The following is a 20,908-nucleotide window of genomic DNA, read 5'->3' as shown; positions in this document are numbered from 1 at the left end:
ATTTACGGGCTGGATAGCGTGTTATCCAAATGATTTTTTTGCTTTTTTTAATATCAAATGACTAAACCATGAATCACTATATTTGTTTATGAAAATTATTCAAATTTTTTAAATTTTTAAAAAATAATGCGAAAAGTTATCATATTTGTTTATAAAAATTATTCAATCATTTTTATTTTCGTAAAAAATAATATAACTCATTTTCAATATAAAAAATATTTAATAATCAAATGAAAAAATCTTTAGTATTTTCATAAAAAAATTTCAAGAAACATAGCACTAGTGGGTTAGTAGGTTTTTTGGGTTGGGTCCGGTTTTACCTGAAACCCAATTTTTTTAATGGGTTTTTCATTTTTGAAATCCATATCTACCCACTTGCCCGACCCAACCGACTTTTTTGGGTTGGGTTGGGTGGGTTTGACCGGGTCGACCGGATTTGCCCAACCCATGTACACCCCTAATGGAACTGAGTGAATGACCAGAGCTTTACATAAAGCTACATTTTAATTGATAAAAATATTTGTGTTTTCTCTTTAAGTATTGAATGTTTGGGCATGATGTTATCAAATATGTATTTGAGTAGTACATATTTTTTGTATAAGCAAATTGACATAGATTTGTAGTTGACGATCTTTGGCACACAATTCCGTTTGCAGCTGTCGAAGGTGCCGTTGACTAAGCACCACCCATGGAGAGCTCCATGGTTTAATAATTTTTATGACTTATTTCTTTGATTGAGGAGAAGAAGTTATTGATATTGTTTTCCATTTGAATTTGAATGGGCATGATGCGATTGTGTTTATTCCAAAAATAATTAGATTCTGAAGAGAGGAGAAAATGGTAGTTGCAACACACCAACGAAAAGTGGGTGGGTGTGTTATCGCATTCCCCATTTTGCATTTATATATATTTAATTTTAAATATAATTTTTGAGTAAACGACCACTTTGGTCCATGCAAGTGGCACTCGCTGTCATTGTAGTCCCTGAATCATAAAAAAACATTTCAAAATCCCTGAATATAACTTTCGTTTGTTAGAAAAGTCCCCGTCGTTAATAATACACATAAAAAAAAAAATTGGGTGTGGGAGGGCCGTGGCCACCCTCTGCCCCACCCTAGTACCACCACTGAAGATACTATTATTGCATCTGATACTAACTTTCAAAAGCCAAAATTTATATGTTTAAATCAAATATATGATCGCCGTATCGGTGTCGTATTGTATTGGTATCGTGTCACGTACCGGGTCTTCGTAGACAACCTACAGAGATGCCAGTAAACTCCAACTTCTGATCTCGAAACAAATAATTAAATAATATAAGAAGAGTAAATTTTACATTGAAACTAATATTTTTTATATTTTAAATATAAGTTTCAAGTAAATTATACTATTTCTATTTTCCTTAACTATAATTATATAAAAAATGAATTAAGAAGATTAATGAATTTATTCTAATTCCCATGTGAATAACCAACAACAATTGAAAAGCAAGTATATGAACAATATAGAAAATTAATACATTAATCATGTTTCTGGGTAATTTAGCCATCGTATTTTGTCACAGTTATTATGCCATCTTCTCCTTCCCAAAATTGGATCCTGTCGCCACATTTCATACAACTATTCTTGAAAAATTTGTACCATCCATGACCAACATGACATTGTGAAGGTCGTTTCTCATTCCAAATGAGGTTCCAGCATTCAACAACACCCCCTGCTAATGACACCGTAAGATAAACTGGTCTTGTTGAGAGCCTTGTTTGAACCACATGTGCAGGGATCAGCTGAAATTGGCAACAAAATTGGACATAGAACACTCAATTGGCAACAAACTATAACAAATATTGGACATAGAACAATGAATTGGCAACAAAATAGGACATAGAACAATCAATTGGCAACAAACTATAACAAATATTGGACATAGAACAATGAATTGGCAACAAAATAGGACATAGAACAATCAATTGGCAACAAACTATAACAAAAATTGGACATAGAACAATGAATTGGCAACAAAATAGGACATAGAACAATCAATTGGCAACAAACTATAACAAAAATTGGACATAGAACAATGAATTGGCAACAAAATATGTGTCGGATAACATGGAGAATCGCAGGAATATAAAAAAATTTAGATTGAAATCTAAGCTGAATAAAACTAATAACGAGTTTGGAGTTTAGCTTACGAGTGGTTGACCCCCTCTGGCCGTTGATTTTGAAATAGTTGACTCCCATAGGGGTATATCTGATCCCCATATAAGACCGGTGTCAATTGCTTTTGCTGGTTTTGAAAGAGTAGATGTTGTAACCTTGTTTGGATCACGACGATTTATCCTTGAATTTCGATGCTTATTTCTTTTCAGACCAAATGAAAAACTCAAAAATACGAACTTTATAAAATCAAATCTGATGTCTACAGGCTTTGTGATTCGATAGACTTCTCTAATGGTTGTGAGGTTGGTGTTAATTTTTGCTTTGCCTTGTGAAGCTTGCGTTATTGAACAAGGAAACACATTTCCACCAGGACCATGAATTTCACATATTTGTGTAAACTCTTCCTTCCATTTTTGATAAACTGATGGAGGGATAATGATGTAAGCCTGGGAAACGATTGTATGATCAAAGTCTATAATTATAGGATAAATATTGGGCGCAATATAGGAATTGATAAAATATGTTTGAAAAAGTTTGCTTACCTTATTTTTCCACAGTTTGGTTACGAACTTAAAACTGCTACTGCTGTTGTTCATCATAGTGAATAAATGTCGTATAGGAGGATATGCTTGTGGCCTGTGGGTAACGACAGAGATATATTCCATCGGCAGCTAATTCCATTAAAATTACATAAAGGTCAACAAACATTTAATTGTCAGCTGACCTTGGTACCAAACTGTTTAAATACAAATTATTACATCGTTAATAAAAATATTATTTATAAGATATTAAGATATATAAAATATATGATTAAATTTGTAAGTATCATATTTAAATAAAGCCGACTATAATTTTACTACGACCGAGTGGGTTTGCGACTAAGTTTCAGAGGATATCAACATTATTATTCAGTACTGAAAAGAGGTTGAATCAAAATGTGTCAATGAAGTACAATAGTCAAGCCGATCACAATGGATTATGTCAATTTTATTTTCGTCAATTACATATATTTTGGATCAATTTTTACCTTTTAATTTACATTTTTTCTCCTTTTCTTTTGTATATCATAAGAAATCAATGAATTCTCTCAATTATTTTCCCCGAAAAAAATTGAGAGAATTCATTCTCCTAATTTTAGGACATAAAGATTATTATAAGTTGATTATCTATAATACAAAAATAATCAAAAGCAAACACATAAGCCAAACATACACTAAGTTTTTAATGGACCTGGATACCATGCAGTCAAAGCATGCTGCAGTCATGCAGTCAGTACATGGGAACCCTTAGATTTATTTTCAAATTTTTTTTTTTTGAAGTATTTTTTTTGAATTAAAAAAACATTAATTTGGATGGCTAAGATTAACCTGCAGTCAAAAACTGACTGCAGGGAATCCATTTCCGTTTTTAATTGTAAAAATTATAAAAATATGATATTATTGATCAAATAAATTACTCCCTCTGTTCCAAAATATAAGTAAAAATAGGTCAACAAAAGTTGATGAATTTGGTTTAAAATTTAATCCGAATACATTCACTGTTGTTGATCCACTTTTGCTTATATTTTGGGACGGAAGGAGTACATGTTCAATACACCTAAAAAGTAGTTTTTGCTTATAATTGTGTCCGGTGAAAATATATAGTCAAAACGGGAATGGATTCTCTCAAGTGTAATTTACACTTGAGAGAATAATGTGTGGTTTGTTACATTGATCAAGAGAGAGAAACATATAAAAATTTAGAGAAAATGAATTTAGATGGTGTTAGATTACACTTTATTCTCTCAAGTGTAAATCACACTTGAGAGAATCCATTCCCAGTCAAAACGGATAGATTATTTTCTAGGGAGGAAGTAACGTTTTACACACATACTATAATGCAATGCAGGTGCATGACATCCATTAGATCAAATCGAATGGTTTAATACAATTTTTAATAATGTTAAATCGTGATCATCTGATTTCAATCAAATGGTACATAAGCAACTGACTTCATCCATGAAACGTTATCGGACTACATGGGATCTACATCCCTATCCAAATTGACGGTATGGGTGGCCTTTTTCGTTCCTCTGAGCATATATGTGGTTTAGGTTTAATGGTTTATTAATTGAAGTTGGTTTGGAGAGTACAAGCTTCAAATCAAAGGAACAGTGAGCCTGAAAAGCAAATGAACAGTAAACGAAAGGAAAAGCTGTTGACAGATTAAGACGTTTTGGTCTTCCCCGTAAGTACAGTGCATTGTCTGTTGTGTAATAGCATGAGTAATTGGAGCCAATGACACAACCAAACAGGATACAATCATCTGGTCACATTTGAACTCGCCTTTGAACTCCATCACTGCTCTGCTTAATGTTAACTGGTTCAATTCAAAATAAACAAACATGTCATCAGTGAACAAATAGTTTTTTTTGACAATAATAATAATAATAATAATAATAATAATAATAATAATAATAATAATAATAATAATAATAATAATAATTCGGATAGATAAGACATACGGCTAATTTCAGAATAATTCGTTTAATAATAATAATAATAATAGTAGTAGTAGTAGTAGTTAATTTTGTTAATAAAAATAGTGATATTAATATGAATAATGATGGGAAATAATTTAATTCAAATAAAGGAAATGGGAAATAATAAATTGACATAAAACACTACACTAATGTTGTATTTTTTCCTGTCTAACCGTGTATTCAAAACTAAAAAGTAATAATTAATTGATATAAATTTCCAATAATACCCCTCAGATAGTGGAACAATGAAATTAATCAATTTTATATTTTAAATCCAGATGTCAAAAGAATATTCCTGAAGATCCGGTTTTTTTTTTTTACTCGCGTACCGTGCGAGGCTCATTTAGCCGACGGAGCCTATTAAAAAAAAATGCATTTTTTATGTTTTATGTTTTGAGTAAATTTGAATCCAAATAGTTGGATTGGTCTGTGAAATATAAGCTAGTATTTTATTATTTCAACAAGTATGGAAAGACACGTTTCTCCGATACGCTAAATGAATCAAATAATTACAATAACCGTAACGATGATTAAGCAAAAGTAGGTTGTATGGAAAAAATGATTTTTTTTTTCCTTTTGATTCCCGAATCAATTGTAAAAAAAAGCTTAAGTAAGGAATGTCGCGTAAAAATGATATATTTCGGACAAATAAGCAATGATTTTGCAGTGTGGAAGTAATTATTACACATGTACCAAAGAAGCTTTTTACTGATATCAACAAGTATGGAAAGACACGTTTCTCCGATAACTAAATGAATCCAATAAACCCAATAATCGTAACGATGATTACGCAAAAGTAGTTTGTTATTGATATTATTAAGTGTTTGTTATTTTTTTAAACAATAACATTTTGAGTTTTTGTTAATAAATTTCCAAATATATAGCTCGCAACGCCAAAACTTGGAGATAAAGGAGTGTTGGATCAGATGGTAGTGCGTGGTAGTGGGATTTCATTATGCCATGTTGTGTGTTCAACTCCTGCTTTGCCATATTTTTTAGACTTTTTGTTAGGTCGGAAGTCATCATCAAGAATCACATAGCAAAAAAAATAAATGTTTATTTAAGTCAAATGTTAGTGCCACCCGGATTTAAAAATTAGAGCATATAATAATCAACTCTTTAATTGGTAATTTTTATAAGAACCCGTCTACAAAAATAATCGTTGCTCTTTTGATAGTCATTTTTTAAGTTAACAGTCTAATGCAATTTAAATGTTATCTATATGAGCTACATATTGATCCCATTGATCAATGAAATTTACGGAGCAATTCAATTTGGGAAAGCATACTGCAATAAGCTACATCTCATCCATTGATTAAATCTGACTGTTAAATTTTTTGTTGTCTACCGGTGCGAGACTGATTTTGCCTTCACACCGTAGTCGAATTTTATTATTCAACTATAAAATTTGATAAAACAAACCGATATACTAAATCTAAGAAGTTACAATTTGGTTATTTAATCATTGAAAATTAGCAACAAAGTCTTATAATTAGGGACGGAGTCGGAGGCAACAATAGATCAAAATAAAAGATTTGACTAAATTGTGTAATCATGTGTGGGGTGAGTTGGGTATAGGGCGGGTATAGGTGCATTAAATGTGAGTGTTAGTTTTGATTGATATAATGCTTTCAATTGCATACTTAATTAAGCAAGGCGTACGTAGTAGTGAAAAAGGCTAATTGACTTTATAACACAAAAGAAGGACCAGAGCAAACCATAATACTATATCGTTTCCAGTAGCTTTTCTTTGTTCCGTCCTCCAACAATGGAACTCAACAACAATCACATTCTGGTCTCCAGCCCTGCAAGAGGAAGCAATTCGTAAATTCATAACCAACTTTAACTTTCATTTACACGATTTAAAGTTGATAACTTTATCTATATTCCATGTTATTAATGAAGAAAAATGTGTTTGTGTAGCATCCACCCTCAAAACGATGGTAATGTCTCGATCATGCATATCTCCTCAACTGGACCCATGGATGACAATGTAATGGCTGTATAATAAGTTCTAGTAATTAAATCAAAAGTTCTAGTGATTGAATCAAGGGTTCTAGTGATTAATCAAGGTCGTGTTTACTGAAATATCACAAGTAAAAATAATTTTAATAAACTTTTGTTACAGGTGGTTCATGAGCGTGGGGCTCATGTCATTCAAGATGCTGGACATGCTGGATCTTCAACGGAAGTCACTCTGAGGGACATAATGGACGCCATTGAGGTACAAATATGTTTATCAAAAGTTGTTTTCGTTGAATCCATTTATGTGTGTTTTATAAGTAAATACGTAGCATCCAAAAAGAACAAAGTAAATCATTTTTGTGTGTTTTCGTTCAATCCATTTTTATGTCTTTATAAGTAAATATGTTGCATCGAAAAAGAACTAAGAAAATCATTTCATTATTTTAGAACCTCAACATCCGTTTAGATAGCATGGATCTGTGTAACACCGACATGATAAAGCGCTATGTGAAAGAACTTTCAAAACCCGTTGTGAGATCGCCGGCTAAGGGGAGGGACGATGGTGACGTCCACAGCAGCTCTGATTACTCTCCTGAGCTGGGGGATAACGGGAAAAAGCTGAAGAAAACATCTGTTTTACAAAGAACCGGTGTCGATAACGAGGTTGAAATCGACAAGGAGATGGCGAGACTAAAAAACTTTGGTACAATCTCCTTGTCTGAGGAAATAGCTGATGCAACAGTCAAAGCAAAGAAAAGAACAATTAGTAGAGAAACTTTTGTTCGCGCCGAGACACAACCCAAGAGGGCGAAAAAACGCGTGGGGTATTTTTCAAATGCAGTGGAAGAGGATGCTATCGCAAAAGCTGTCGATGATCATCAAACTTACGAAGCATTCAACAGTGATTATCGGAGACGTGTCAACGACAAGGTAAAAAACATTTGCATGAAAACACTTGCATGATTAAGTAATGAATGTAAATAAGCATGTAGATAGTAATTTGCATCATTATTGATGAAGGGCACAACACTGAGGAGTACAACGGCGATGCCTAGAAAACTGAGTTTCACACCTGGTGAATGCTCAGCACCACCTTTGCCTGGCAATGGACGGGGCAAGCAAGCCGCAACTGCTGGGGCAAACGGCGTCAAACGTCGTTCCCCTGTTGGGAGAGCTAAGGGTGTTGTAGCTGTCGGAAAAACACAAGCTTTCAGAAATGGCGTTGGACTGATTATTCCAAAGGTTATCATATATGAATTATGTCTTGATCATCCAGTTTACAAATTTTTTCAATGCAATGACACTATATATGTTACTGATATTTAACAGATTTTCAAGTGTCCATTTAAGACAACCGTGGACATGAAATTGGACAATGTGGAAGTCAGGATATGTGCCTATGTATTCCAGAATGACTTTGATGTCAAGTGAGTGATGTAATTGATATAACTTGTAAATTTTTGAATAAATATCGATATATGTTTTGTTGCTGTAATGTAACATAACATTGGTGGTCTGTGTGCAGGGATGTTGTATTCAGGAAGGGCAAAACAGAATTTGCAAGATGTGAGTTCGAGTGTATGCTTCCCGGAATGTTGGTGTCAAGGGAGGTAATATTGATGAAAAGAGCGTCAACGTAAACAGTGTATTAAATGATTATGTGTATTATTGTAATGTTTGACGCTTAAGGCATTAATTGTGTTGTGCTATGTGTTTGTTATACAACTTTAGCCTTTTTTTTGTATGGTATTTGCCAAAACACTGTGTTTGAGCTATGCAGGGTGTGTGTTTAGCAATTGTTTTTATCGATTTGGGCTGAAATGCATTTAAATACTTGTTTAGTTTCGTGATTGGCACATGCCTTATTCATATATGTGTCTGTGTTGCTTGGGGGTTTATTTAGAACTCCATCCATTGACATATATCTGTTTGTGTCAACATTACTAGATAATCCTCATGATGGCGTTGAGGGTTACATGGACGCAGCAGAACACATTTTGTAAGACACTGTGGTGTCTCCCACCTTCATTTGCGGTATATCAAATATATTTCATATTTTATCCAAGGCCATGTTATAAAGGAATTACATAAATACATAGCTGATGTCATAATAAACTCCAAATTGATTACAGGAGGATGTTGTTGAGGATCACACAATTGACAAGTTGCACGGCTATTACGGAAAAGATTGGTTGCCTAAGTTTGATCGCCTGAATCTGGTATGAATACATATTGAACTGTCCCTGCAATACACCCTAATCAAGTAACACTACTAATAGTATCCAAATATAACATATTTGTTTACAATTGGTGTAGATCTACGTGCCCATTGAAGATGCGCGCGGTCATTTTTATCTTATGGTGGTATCTATCGAACATGGAAAGATCTTTCACTTTGACACACACCTTAGAGACGATGTCATTGACGAGAGACAGAGAACCATAAGAACCATCGTATGTATTCGTATAATAGTCACAACACCTAACAGAAATTTTATATGGATTATGTAAGATACATGTGTAACCATCATATTTTCTTTGTTTAGAGCAAGGCACTTTCCAAACTGATTGACAAAGTATATCCCGATTACTATACCTTCTGTGGACTGGCAGATTTTGGGAGGTGGGACATCGTGGAGGCTAGAGGTGTGCCTAACCTTGGGAACAGGTATTTAGTCAGTAAATGTACAAAATTATAATGAAATTGGTATAATTATGGTGTTAATGTTATATGTTCAAAATGTAGTGATGCTTCTGGACTATGGGTTGTGGAGTGGCTCAATATGCAAAACAGTTTTACGAGCAACGCAATTGGATTGGTAAATTATCTTTCTCTTGTAAAGTTGTTATGTTTTGAAAAACCAAACTTTAATTCAGAACGTGGAATAACATATGCATTTGATATCATTATGGTTTACCATGATATGCCTTTGAGTATGAACAAGTAGTACAATCCAATTCCTCTGTAAGATACGCTTTGCAACAACATGGTGCCATGGATTAACACACGTTAACTACCTGTATACCATGCTGCATTTACAACACACGAATTAAAGTCAGTTATCAGTTTTAATAAGTACACATTTGCGTTTGATATAATTTGTTTTTCATGCCGCCCATAAACTTAAACTCAAAATTATAGTAAGGTCAAGCAAACACAGTCAAACACAGCTATGTGGTTCCTATCTGAATGTTCTTATTTGGTTCCACAAACAAACACATTCAAACTGATAATGAATTAAAATAAATGTGCGTTGTCAAATACTTGTTCCTGAACTTGTTATTTAATTACTAACCAAATAACGTGTTATGCTAGCTGGATGAGAATGTGACCAGAATGATTGTGACAATGAGAGTCTTGCTTGGCAACCACAATGAGGTTAGCAACAGTTTGATACAACGGGCGAGGATGTATTGGCATCAAGTAACTGCAGAAGATGATCAGTGACGAGGACGAGGGGTATGTGGGAAGCAAAAGTAATTATGTATGGTATTTTGAAGGGCACTTCATGTTTAATGGTACTAGCATTATTTTGGACGGGCCACTAAGACTTTTATAGGCCCATTATTTTGTGTGCACTATATATATAGTATGATGGGCACTTCATGTATGGTACTAGCATTAATTTTTGAGACCCATTAGTTTGGATGTGGATGTAGACCTGGTATGGGTGAGTTTTTGGATGGGCCACTAAGACTTTTATAGGTCCATTATTTTGTGTGCACTATATATATAGTATGATGGGCACTTCATGTTTAATGGTACTAGCATTAATTTTTGAGACCCATTATTTTGGGTGTGGATGTAGACCTGGTATGGGTGAGTTTTTGGATGGGCCACTAACACTTTTATAGGCCCATTATTTTGTGTGAGCTAATATATAAACAATTTAAAATTTCCTTTCCATATTGATGCATAGCCAGAATATATTACATTCATTAAATCTAATACAACTAAAAGGGTATTGACGGGAATCTTGTCAGGAAATGAATTGTCACATTTTATGAGGTTTTTGTATACTACATATGGCTAATAGTAAGATTCCCTGTCTCCTGATTTAGTTCCTTTTCGAGAAAGTAATAAGTATACTACATATTTCCAACACATATTTTAACTGTACAGCTACAGGATGTAACAACAGTAAATATTGGTTTATATTACCTATAAAATGGCTTCCTATCCACACTTGAGATGATACGCAAGAAACAAACTTGTGAAAAATAGCCAGGTTGGTTTTATTATCATTTTCAGTTTCAATCAATGGCATCTAGCTCAAATAACTCCCCAAACCCAAATCCACTTCATCGTTTAGATCTATCGAAGCTTAAAATCCCTAGCAAAACCTATACCCACACAATGATGGCACAAACCACTATACCAGTATCAGACAAATGTTTTCATGAAAAATTAGTAACAATAGAGCTTCATGTTCAAGGGTTCTATAAACTTTATGTTCAACCTCTGTCTGGACTCCAACCTATACCAACTGAAAGTGATTTTATTGTATCCCCAATATATAAATACAAGTTCGGCCTTCCTCTTTCCGTTGTCACTAAAAATGTGCAATTATTTTCTGTCGGTTTGTTTCAAAGGTTGGCAAATTTACCCATAAGTAATGATTTAGCTAATTATGTTTCACCGTATATTTTTGAAAATTGCGTTAGAATCGGACAGCGATCTGGAGGAAAGGAATTTAAGATTGTCTTTGATATTAAGGTTGTTGAGATGGATTTGGCAGATTCGCATGATTGCGGTCAATATCGTAGACGTGGTTTTGTTTGATTGGTATTAATGATTAAATATTGACGATTATCTTATCATATTAGTACTTTTTTAGGTCGGGCAACTGTAGTAGTTATGATTTATTATTAATGATTTGTATTAGTACTTTTTCAAGTTTGGATAGGATTTTATAGCTAAGTGATCCAAAAAAAGGCGACCCCCAAAAAGAACCTAAAGGATATACCAATATGTTGGGCATGATATGTATGATTATGTACAAGACCTCCACTCAAGAGAAGTATAAGTTATGATATACTCTGTTGATGATTAATCTCATCTTTATGCCTTTGTTATGAAATCTGACATAGGGCCATTGTGTTTGTTAACTTATAATTAGTTGGTCTTATTTGGAAGTTTATTTATTTATGGTTATGCATAATGTGTCTGTAACAACTATGAATTTTTAATGATTTCTAACAAAAATTAATCATTCTTACTACCGGTCGAATAAGCGTGTTGAAATTCATTAACTAACTAGTATTGTTAATTAATCCCGTGCATCGGCACGGTAACAAATTACACTAATGTATAACAACCGGCAAGTGCTAACAAACAGGAAGGAACAATTATAAATAACAAAACGGTAACCCAACACGGAATAGTAGTTACACACATTACCTACAAGATTGCATCCAGAGAGCTCCTATCTGGTGTTGACGTAGCCTTCGTAATTGTTACCGCTTAACCGTACAGACATTGATTGAACAGAACTGGCTGCAGGAAATTCTCCATCTTCAGCCAGGTTAGGACAAGATCTTATGTTGTGTCCAACTTGGGAGCATCCGCCACATGTTCCTGGACGCCTGCTTCTCCCAGCTGTAGTGTTGTTGGAACTGGGTCCACCGCCTTTGCTTCTTGCACAGGAAGGGTTCAATATGTTATCAACTTCGACCGGACCATTTAAATTCACAGGACCGTTATCACCAACGTACTTTGATTTAAGCCTCGTGATTTCATTGGTTAGATAATCCAAATAGTTTTTATAATCATCAACATCCTTGTAAGCCAAATCGGAAACTTCCTTGCTAAGATGCACCAAATTGGCATGTCTCGCAACCAAATGTGAATCCCAGTAATGTGAACCATCGTTAACATTACCACGAATTGAGTCCTTTGCAAATTTAGACCATCGATTCAACACAAGATTAGTCGGGAATTCAACAGTATCAAGATATACCATAATTGCCACGATGTGTTCACAAGGAATTCCAATTGATTCCATTCTAAGACAAGAACATTTAAATTCATTGTTTGATGGACTGTGAGATACACGGCAAACATGTCCTTCGTCTTGATACTTCGTCACAGAATAAATTGAAAAGGATGCCATCTCTTGAGTGTCACATAATGATATCAGGGAAACCTTTTTTAGTACAGAACGTACCAAGCAGAAAATCTCATGTGTGAATTGTTTTGATGCAGACCTCTCGAGTGACCTTAGAGGGGTCTGCAAGACAGCATTTCCATATTGTGAATGAAAATCCGCCTCCACCTCCCTGAAGCGAAAATAACATACACATCTATTAAACTGCTTCACAAAATCAGTCATATTCATCTTTGAGTGGACAAACTGACCCATGTGACTGTGAAATGCTTCACACCGCGACGTCGTTCGTATTCCTGCAAAAAAATGCCCCCTAATATGGGCTGTTGACCACATCTTCTTTTTCTGGTACAATTCTTTGATCCAACTGTTGTCTTGAAGCCCAAACTTATCTATCATTTCATTCCACAGTTTCTCAAATTTCCAAACATCGTTATCGCCAAGCATGCATTTTTTCAAGTATGGAATGAACTCTAGGTTACCAATGTTAGACATGGCATTTCGAAGAAGATGCCAAGCACATAACCTATGATAACTATTAGGACATACTCTCCTTATTGCATTCCTCATAGCTACATCACCGTCTGTTATTACAGAAACAGGGGCCTTGCCTTTCATCGCAAGCAAAAATTGCTCCAACAACCACACATATGTGCCTTCAACCTCATTAGAAACTACAGCAGTGGCAAAGATAATTGTCTGATTATGGTGGTTGACACCGGAAAATACAACAAACGGGCACCTGTATTTATTTTTGTTATATGTAGCATCGAATGCCAACACATCACCAAAAACCTCATAATTCTTTTGGCTTTCTCCATCACACCAAAATAAGCTTTGCAACCTACCACAAGCATCGACCGTGTGTGCAACGAACATCAATGGATCTTTAGTCCTAAGACCTAGAAGGTACTTAACAGCACCTTTAGCATCAGAAGACGTTTCTTTTCTTTGTCTTTGAATTTGATTGTGCAAATCCTTCTTCAAAAACCCTACCTTATCATACCCTCCCGCAGCATTGGCAAACGCACCGATCATTTGAGCAACCTTTATCCCAGCTTGACCATAGTTCTTAATTTGAATCTGATCTGATTTTGTAAGTTTCCTATGTGCTGCCAATAGCCCACAGTGCTTCTCCGTCAACATATAATGATTGTGCTCAAAACTGAAAATAGTAATGTACCAGAGACCCGAAATTATATCAATATGCACTCGAAGTCTTGCACTGCAACCACACCTGGTTTCGTGTTTCGGACCACGCTTGCGCGTCACTTCAGTTAAATCGCGACGGTCTTTCCTGTAGCCTTCTAGGTTACAAACGAATGTTTTTTGAACAAGAACTCCATCTTTATTTCTAACATCTTGCCCTTTGCGAACAGCAAAACCGTTCATCTTTGCAAACCAACAGTAAAATTTGTATGCAACTTCCAAATTACCAAATCGCAACTTAGAAACGTCTTCATTGTGCAAGTTAAACATATCAATCTTTACAACATCCTCCTCACCATCAATTATGACTAATTGCTCTGCATTTTCATCCAAATGTGTCCACTCATTGTCGGTATCTGAATTTTCATCCAAATCGTTGGCAACCGTGTTCCCACTTTCATCCAAATGTTCCCACTCATTGTCAGTATCAGAATAACTTTCATCACCGTCAAGTTCACCCCCCAAGCTTTCATCATCTTCCTCATAATCATTATAATCATGATCTGCAGAGTGACCAACATTGTCATCTTCTGCATCAAACCCAATGTCATTGTCTCCAATATTATCCTCATCACCTCTACAATGTTCTCTATAAGAAGGATTCTCTTGTGTTAACTCGTTCAATGTTTGCTAAAAAATAAATAAATGACTACATCAATATAAAATACAACAAATATATACTATCGGTTAAAAGCACAAATACATACTAGCACTTACAAAGTAAGCATCCATTACTTCATCGCGCGCTGAACTGACACCAGCAACACCACCGTCGACGGCACCACGAACTTCGCCACTAACAGCACCATCAGCGTCACCAACGACTTCACCACGAACTTCGCCACTAACAGCACCATCAGCGTGACCAACGACTTCACCACGAACTTCGCCACTAACAGCACCATCAGCGTCACCAACGACCTCACCACGAACTTGGTTATTCATTGTTCTGCGGTCGATCTTCAACGAACGATTGCAATTGCAAGTTTCAGTGAGAATTGTTGCTAATTTTTCATGTTATTTTTGGAAAGGTAAAGTTGAGATTGATGTCAAATACCGACATTAACCCTGTAATAGTGTAACTATTATTAAATTTACAAAAACATGCGGTGATGGAATATTCCCGAAATATCCGGTTTTTTTTGCATGCGCACCGTGCGCGGCCTATCAAGGGTGCGCACCGTAGACGGCGCCTTATATTAACATCCTAGCTGGTTCCTTTCATTATGAAATATTTTCTTGAGCCTTAAGGGAAGGTAGAAGGAAAGAGATGGTACCAAATGTGTGGCCAAAAAAGTAATTGTCATTTAGAGGAACATATCATCAAACATACCATACACACACGTTGTTTTATTTGTTGTGATGCCTTTTTCTAGTTTATTCACTTAATTAATACTATCTAACTTTTCATCACTTTATTTATTATGATCATTCTCTTGCTCTAATCCTCTTTTAGGTTTTTTTTTTTTTCCTTTCTTTTTAAAATAAATTATAGTTGTAGTCTTATAGGTCGGTAGAGTGGAAATGAATGACTTTCACTTCAAAATATCTATATTTTTCTGTTAGGTTATATGTTATAGGGTTTATTTTATTTTAGACTTAATTAGTAAAATGATCCCTTAAAGACATTTTTGGTTTTAGATTGGTCCCTTAAAGAAAAAAAAATGTCTGAATAGGTCCCTTAAAGAAAAAAAAGTCCGAATAGGTCCCTTAAAGACATATTTGTTATTCAGTTTGGTCCTATTCGGACATTTTTTTAGGGACCAAACTGATTAACGGAGATGTCTTTAAGGGACCTATTCAGACATTTTTTTCTTTAAGGGATCTATTCGGGCCTTTTTTTCTTTAAGGGACCAATCTGAAACAAAAAATGTCTTTAAGGGACCATTTTACTAATTAAGCCTTTATTTTATAACTATGTTAAGGGATACTTTAATCCTTTTGGTTTTAGCCCTTACAATTTATACGCTTTGTAATTTTTGCATTATTAACCTTCTTTTATTTTTATTGGAACCTTGTTATTTTTCGTATTTTTCTCTGTTAAAAAGTCTCACGATTGCGAAATAGCCTAAATATATGTTTGTAAGTGAGAACAATACCTCGCAAAGATCTTTGTTGTTAACACTCTCTTGTCTCTTTATAAATATATCTTTGTTGTTAATGTTTTCATGTAGAATTGAACCAAAGATCTTAGATTAGTATTGAAGTACACACTCTCTATTAGAAATTTGAATTTCACGCATTCATGCAGTCAATATATCAGTATTTATTGGATTTGGATCACAAGATCCATATTTCAAACTTAATATTTTATATTTTAAAAAATTGCAACCTACAATAAAATTTGATTATCTAATCTCTTTAGTGTTAAGAAAATCTCTAATACCTTTCTTTTTAGTTTAAAATTTGTTTCAATCTCTTTCTCTTGATAAAGTTTAATTAGGAGAGCCACGAGAGCAATGATTGTGGAAATAAGCACACAATGCTTCCACTAATTCTCTCTCTTTCGTCCTCATGCATCTTAATATAGCCCCACAAGCATAAACGTTAAACACACATATATGAAGACACGTACAAATTTGATGTGATTAAGCATTAGTGTGTGTGTTCCTATTTCTTTTGCACCATCAATTTAATGTGCCTTATTCTATAAATGACAATATATCAATGGTAGATTACTACTCTAATCTTGCTTTTATAATTATGCTATGTTAGTTAGAGGCTTGTGGAACTAAAACTCTTATTATTTCATGTGACCCCATTTCTTTATCACTACTATAATTTTCACCTCCTCTAAACAAATAAAACAAAAAAATTGATGATGTGATAGAAAACTTATTTACTAATAGTGTAGGAGCATTTTTTTGTCCTTTCGAAATAGTTATTTTTGTTGAAGATGTCAAATTGAAGCAATAAAATTAGTGTTAATAAAGTTGTACCAAAAAGATTTATTAGATATTTTTTAATATTATATTAATGTTCACATTAGAGCGCATTCGATGTGGCTACCCTTACAAGTGCATGAGTGACCTCATTCACTCATCTCCTATTAAACTCAACATGAGAGTTTTCAAAATCTATATCAAACACAAAATGACATTATTCTCTTATAACATCACTAAACCCTGGGACATCATTCTCACCCTTATGAAAATAATCAACTCTTTTCGAGTCAAGCATAAAGTCCACTCGTTCTAGTTGTAACTCAATTGAGAGCATGGTAAAGTCCCAACGCTTCTCCTAAATCTACACTGCACATAGGTGAACTCACATTGTTTTGACAAGCATGAAACGACCTTCATCATCACGGATACACATACCAAAACCAACACGGTTCCAATGAGCCGAAAAAAAAGCATCCATGTTACATTTGTACTTATTCCCTATAAAGTATTCACTTTGTTTAACCGTGAATAGTTGTTAACGTTAGTATTTACCCATATTAATTATGATTTTCATCAGAGTTTTTTAAACGGTTAAAATTAATAATTAATTTTTAATGTTAATATTTTTCTCCTTCATCTGAACTTAAACCCTAATATTTGAATCTCTTTAACTCTTAGCTATTAATTAAACAATTCAACCCTTCATAAAAAAACTATTCGACACACAAAATAGATTATCTTCTTCCTATTTAATTTTCTCTATATACAAGATTCTCTTCTTTTTTTAGTCTCTATATACCACTTAAAGCAATTAAAGGTTGAAATTAGGCATGGCTTTTTTGATATAGCTCATAGCTATAGCTATGCAGTTGATTGGTTAAAATTGGTTAAAATAGGCAAAAGTTGAACAACATTAGTTTGAATGTAGCACGGGCAATAGAATGCAGAAAAATAAATGTTCTAAAGCCCAAATTTTAGTCCTGTGGCCGCATAAGTTGACTGTACCAATAGTAGCATAATTGCAATGTCTTGTTAATTCATAATGCAGTATAATACTACTCTTTATATACTTTTCTATTGGAAGTGCTTCACATGTTCATAGCTCTCATTTCACATTCCAATCAAGAGATAACACATTATCTTTTAACCATTATAGACTACTATAGTGTAAGGAATAAATATTCGAATTTTAATTCCGAGAGATATTTATATTTAATGTTTGACAGTGTCTTGAATATGATTACTTAAATCTATGGAACAAAAAAAAAGTAGAAAAAAGAATAAGATGGGGATAATATTGTAATAATCAACTCAATTGGCAACAAAGTCAAGCGTCTTACTTCTAAGCGGATTATTTGGGATGTTTTGTCCATACATCCTATCTTATCATTATAACTTTAATTTCTGATCATTTAAATCGATATACAAAATTTAAGTTGTGTACCGTAAACATAACTCAACGAACATTCAGATTAAAATACATTTTTTAAAAAATCATAAAGTATAAGAGGAATATTGTTTGCAAGATCAAAACATCTATAAACCAAGAGCAAACTAGGGTTTATGTGTGTGGTGGTGGTGTTAAGATCAAAATCTACTTTACATGGTCCTACAAAACAATACATTTTTCTTTCTTTTCTTATATAAAGAAAAAGTAAGGATCTAATGTCAATTCATGGGATGAAGGAAAATTTTTGAAGAAGGTGAATTGAATAATCAAGATTATTAATTAATTTTTATATACTTTTCAATAAAAAAAATTATATAACAAATATTTTCACATCATAACCAAGACATTGTGCTTAAGTGATTAACGAGTTTCTCCTAGAATGAGTTATTCGAAAAACTTGAGTTCGATTTCTAACGAAAATAATTGTTAATCAGACTTCACGACCAAATTCTAAACTACTGAAATCTGCTTTTCGTACAAAACCCTTAAAATAAAATTCCCATATCATTATTGACAGCCTGTCCAACTCAACTTCCATAACCCTCTCTCAACCCTTATAAGAACATCCAAAAGAAACCACTCTCCAAAACTCCCTCCCTCTCTCTCTCTCTCTCTCTCTCTCTCTCTCTCTCTCTCTAATCATCCTTTGTTTTCTCTTCATCTCTTAGGCGTGGAATTTAGTTTTCATTACTGTCTCAAAATCATTTCTCACACTCTAGCAAAGCTTTTTTTTTTGTGTACTATTTGAAGCAGACAACAAAGTCCAAGTAATTGATACCATTCATAATCCTCTGTTTCCTCTGTTTTTCCCTCTGTTTCCTCTGTTTTTTCTCTCTTTTCTTCTCTTTCATCTTCATACCTACTTTTTGCTTATAAAAAGAGATTACACAATGGAGAAATGGAATAAACCTTCAAGAGATCATAGAAAACATCATCAAAGAGAAAACCCATCTTTCTCTTCATCTCTTTTAGATGTAATTTATCGATCGATCGACGAAGGACATCATAAAACAGAGGAAAAAGAAGAGAAACTCATGTTCTACAAAGAAATATCAACATCAACAACTACAACAACTATGAGGAAGATGAAGAATGTTGAAGATGAAAAATCAAACTTTAGAAAAACAAGAAAGGTTGAGAATTGGAATGAGAAAGTTGTGAATGGTAGAAACTCTTTGACAGAATTTGAAAGAGAAACAAGAAACAATTCAAACACACTTTCCATGCATTCTAGTTCATCATCTTCAGAATCAAGTTCAGCTGGTGGTTTTTCATCATCTGATTCAGAATCATTCTATGGTTTACAAAAACCAAAACCAATTAGAACAAGTGTTTCTGAAAAACCAAACATTCATCATGGTTATAGTAAAAACCATAACCATAACTATAACTATAACTATAACTATAACCATTCTGTTCAAACTCAAAATCCCAAAAATGAGAATGGTTTTGGTAAAACAAAGTCTAGAGCTTTGAGAATTTTGTATGGAGATATGAAGAAATCAAAGCAACCCATTTCACCTGGTGCTAGACTTGCAAGTTTTTTGAATTCACTTTTCACTTCTAGTGGAAATACAAAAAAATCAAAGGTATCATCATCAGCTACGAAAACTACTACAAATTCTGTTTTGGAAGCAAAATCAGCACAAGCTTCAACATGTTCATCAGTTTCTTCTTTTTCAAGGTCTTGTTTAAGTAAAACACCTTCATCAAGATCAGGTGCTAAAAGATCAGTGAGATTTTGTCCTGTTAGTGTTATTGTTGATGAAGATTGTAGACCTTGTGGACACAAGAATTTGCATGAAGGTGAAAAGGGTTTGATAGCTAATTCACTCTATGATGGAAAAAGTAAAAGTAGTAGTGAGGAACTGAGGTTGCATGTGATGCAAGAAAGTAGAAGAGTTGAAGAATTAGCTAGAGATTTGTTGAAGAATTATCAGAAAAAAAATGAAGTTGATTTTAATATGCAATTTGAAGATGAAGATGATGATGATGGAGCTAGTTGTTCAAGTTCTGATTTATTTGAATTGGATAATTTATCAGTAATTGGGATTGAGAGGTATAGAGAAGAATTACCTGTGTATGAAACTACTCATTTCAACCCTAATAGGGTTATTGGAAATGGTTTCATTATGTAATTTTGAGAAAAAAAAGGGGTTTAATTGTAATTTTAGAGAATTTAATGGTGTGGGGGTTTACATCTGATAATAAGTTTTCTCCTTTTTTTTTTTTTTGTTAATTTCTAATTTTAGAGGATTTAATGTTGTGATGGTTGTTTCATTAGTTTCTATAATATAATCTAACTACCTTTTCTTTTTTTATTATATTTCTCCTTTTATTTTTTTTATTTTTTTTTATAGCACTCTTCATTGTTTTGTTTTAATATATTTGGTTCTATAGTTGAAGTGTGCGCCTCATGCAAAATCATTAAAGAAGAGAGGTTTGAAAAATTCAACTTCTTGACATTCGTGATTTTATGCATTCACACAGTCAACAATTTTAAGATCTTATATTAAGATTGGACATTTTTTATTTCGAGTATATGCTTTTAAATCTAATTTATTATATTAAGTTAAAATGATCATCTTGAAAGTAATATTACACCGTTCAA

General features: G+C 33.6%; 2 protein-coding genes across 2 annotated transcripts; one reads left to right on the top strand and one right to left on the bottom strand.

Moving 5' to 3' along the window:
• Positions 1 to 12,072: 12,072 nt before the first annotated feature.
• On the bottom strand, positions 12,073 to 14,907 carry LOC123886745 (protein FAR1-RELATED SEQUENCE 5-like). The gene is made up of 2 exons (XM_045936038.1): positions 14,680 to 14,907; positions 12,073 to 14,592 (listed from the first exon to the last, which is right to left on the bottom strand). Exons 1-2 carry the CDS (start codon positions 14,905 to 14,907, stop codon positions 12,073 to 12,075), a joined length of 2,748 nt encoding a protein of 915 aa, XP_045791994.1.
• A 3,916-nt stretch (positions 14,908 to 18,823) lies between these two features.
• On the top strand, positions 18,824 to 20,621 carry LOC123887096 (protein BIG GRAIN 1-like B). The gene has a single exon (XM_045936378.1). It carries the CDS (start codon positions 19,188 to 19,190, stop codon positions 20,433 to 20,435), a length of 1,248 nt encoding a protein of 415 aa, XP_045792334.1. The 5' UTR covers positions 18,824 to 19,187; the 3' UTR covers positions 20,436 to 20,621.
• The last annotated feature ends 287 nt before the right edge of the window (positions 20,622 to 20,908 follow it).

The sequence above is a fragment of the Trifolium pratense genome, linkage group LG5, assembly GCF_020283565.1.
Source record: "Trifolium pratense cultivar HEN17-A07 linkage group LG5, ARS_RC_1.1, whole genome shotgun sequence".
Classification (NCBI taxonomy): domain Eukaryota; kingdom Viridiplantae; phylum Streptophyta; class Magnoliopsida; order Fabales; family Fabaceae; genus Trifolium; species Trifolium pratense.
This window is presented reverse-complemented; position numbering and strand designations above follow the sequence as displayed.

Bases quoted from the DNA above. Each gene is read 5' to 3' on its own strand.
- LOC123887096 (XM_045936378.1), top strand. From the start codon at position 19,188: ATGGAGAAATGGAATAAACCTTCAAGAGATCATAGAAAACATCATCAA.
- LOC123886745 (XM_045936038.1), bottom strand. From the start codon at position 14,907: ATGAATAACCAAGTTCGTGGTGAGGTCGTTGGTGACGCTGATGGTGCT. The intron at 14,593-14,679 runs GTAAGTGCTAGT...TTTATTTTTTAG, and splicing joins AAGTAATGGATGCTTACTTT to CAAACATTGAACGAGTTAAC.